Here is a 322-nt window from a genome sequence, read left to right on the forward strand (position 1 = left end):
AAGAGAAAATAAATCAGGATAAGGAAATCTGAAGACGTCTCCCCCCCTCCCCCCTCCTCCCATTCAAATGAGGACCAAAAAGAAACTCGATTTGTAGTTTTCATGGCTGCCCGATTCTTCTGTTGTAGAAGCTGATTGGGTGTCAATCTTACATGAATATTAATGGTACGATTTCGTCCTGGCAGGTCGGGGAGTGGGGTCCAGGTATCGGGGTTAACATCACCGATAGAGCGGCCTTCTACGACCCCGGCACAATGAACGTTACTCTGCTCGTTACTACAAACTTGGTAAGTCATTTTGGTATTAATGGTAAGTGACTCTC

The 322-nt window shown here is 46.0% G+C and overlaps 1 protein-coding gene across 1 annotated transcript in view; it reads left to right on the top strand.

Annotated features, from left to right (window-relative positions):
• Nucleotides 1–322, top strand: part of LOC119591330 (glutamate receptor ionotropic, kainate 2-like) — a gene marked incomplete at both ends in the record, with an annotated part of 143,921 nt that overhangs the window by 95,169 nt on the left and 48,430 nt on the right. The window contains 1 exon segment of the mRNA XM_037940060.1: nucleotides 186–287. Within this exon segment, the coding sequence (XP_037795988.1) occupies nucleotides 186–287 (102 nt within the window).

The sequence above is a fragment of the Penaeus monodon genome, chromosome 28 (assembly GCF_015228065.2).
Source record: "Penaeus monodon isolate SGIC_2016 chromosome 28, NSTDA_Pmon_1, whole genome shotgun sequence".
Lineage (NCBI taxonomy): Eukaryota > Metazoa > Arthropoda > Malacostraca > Decapoda > Penaeidae > Penaeus > Penaeus monodon.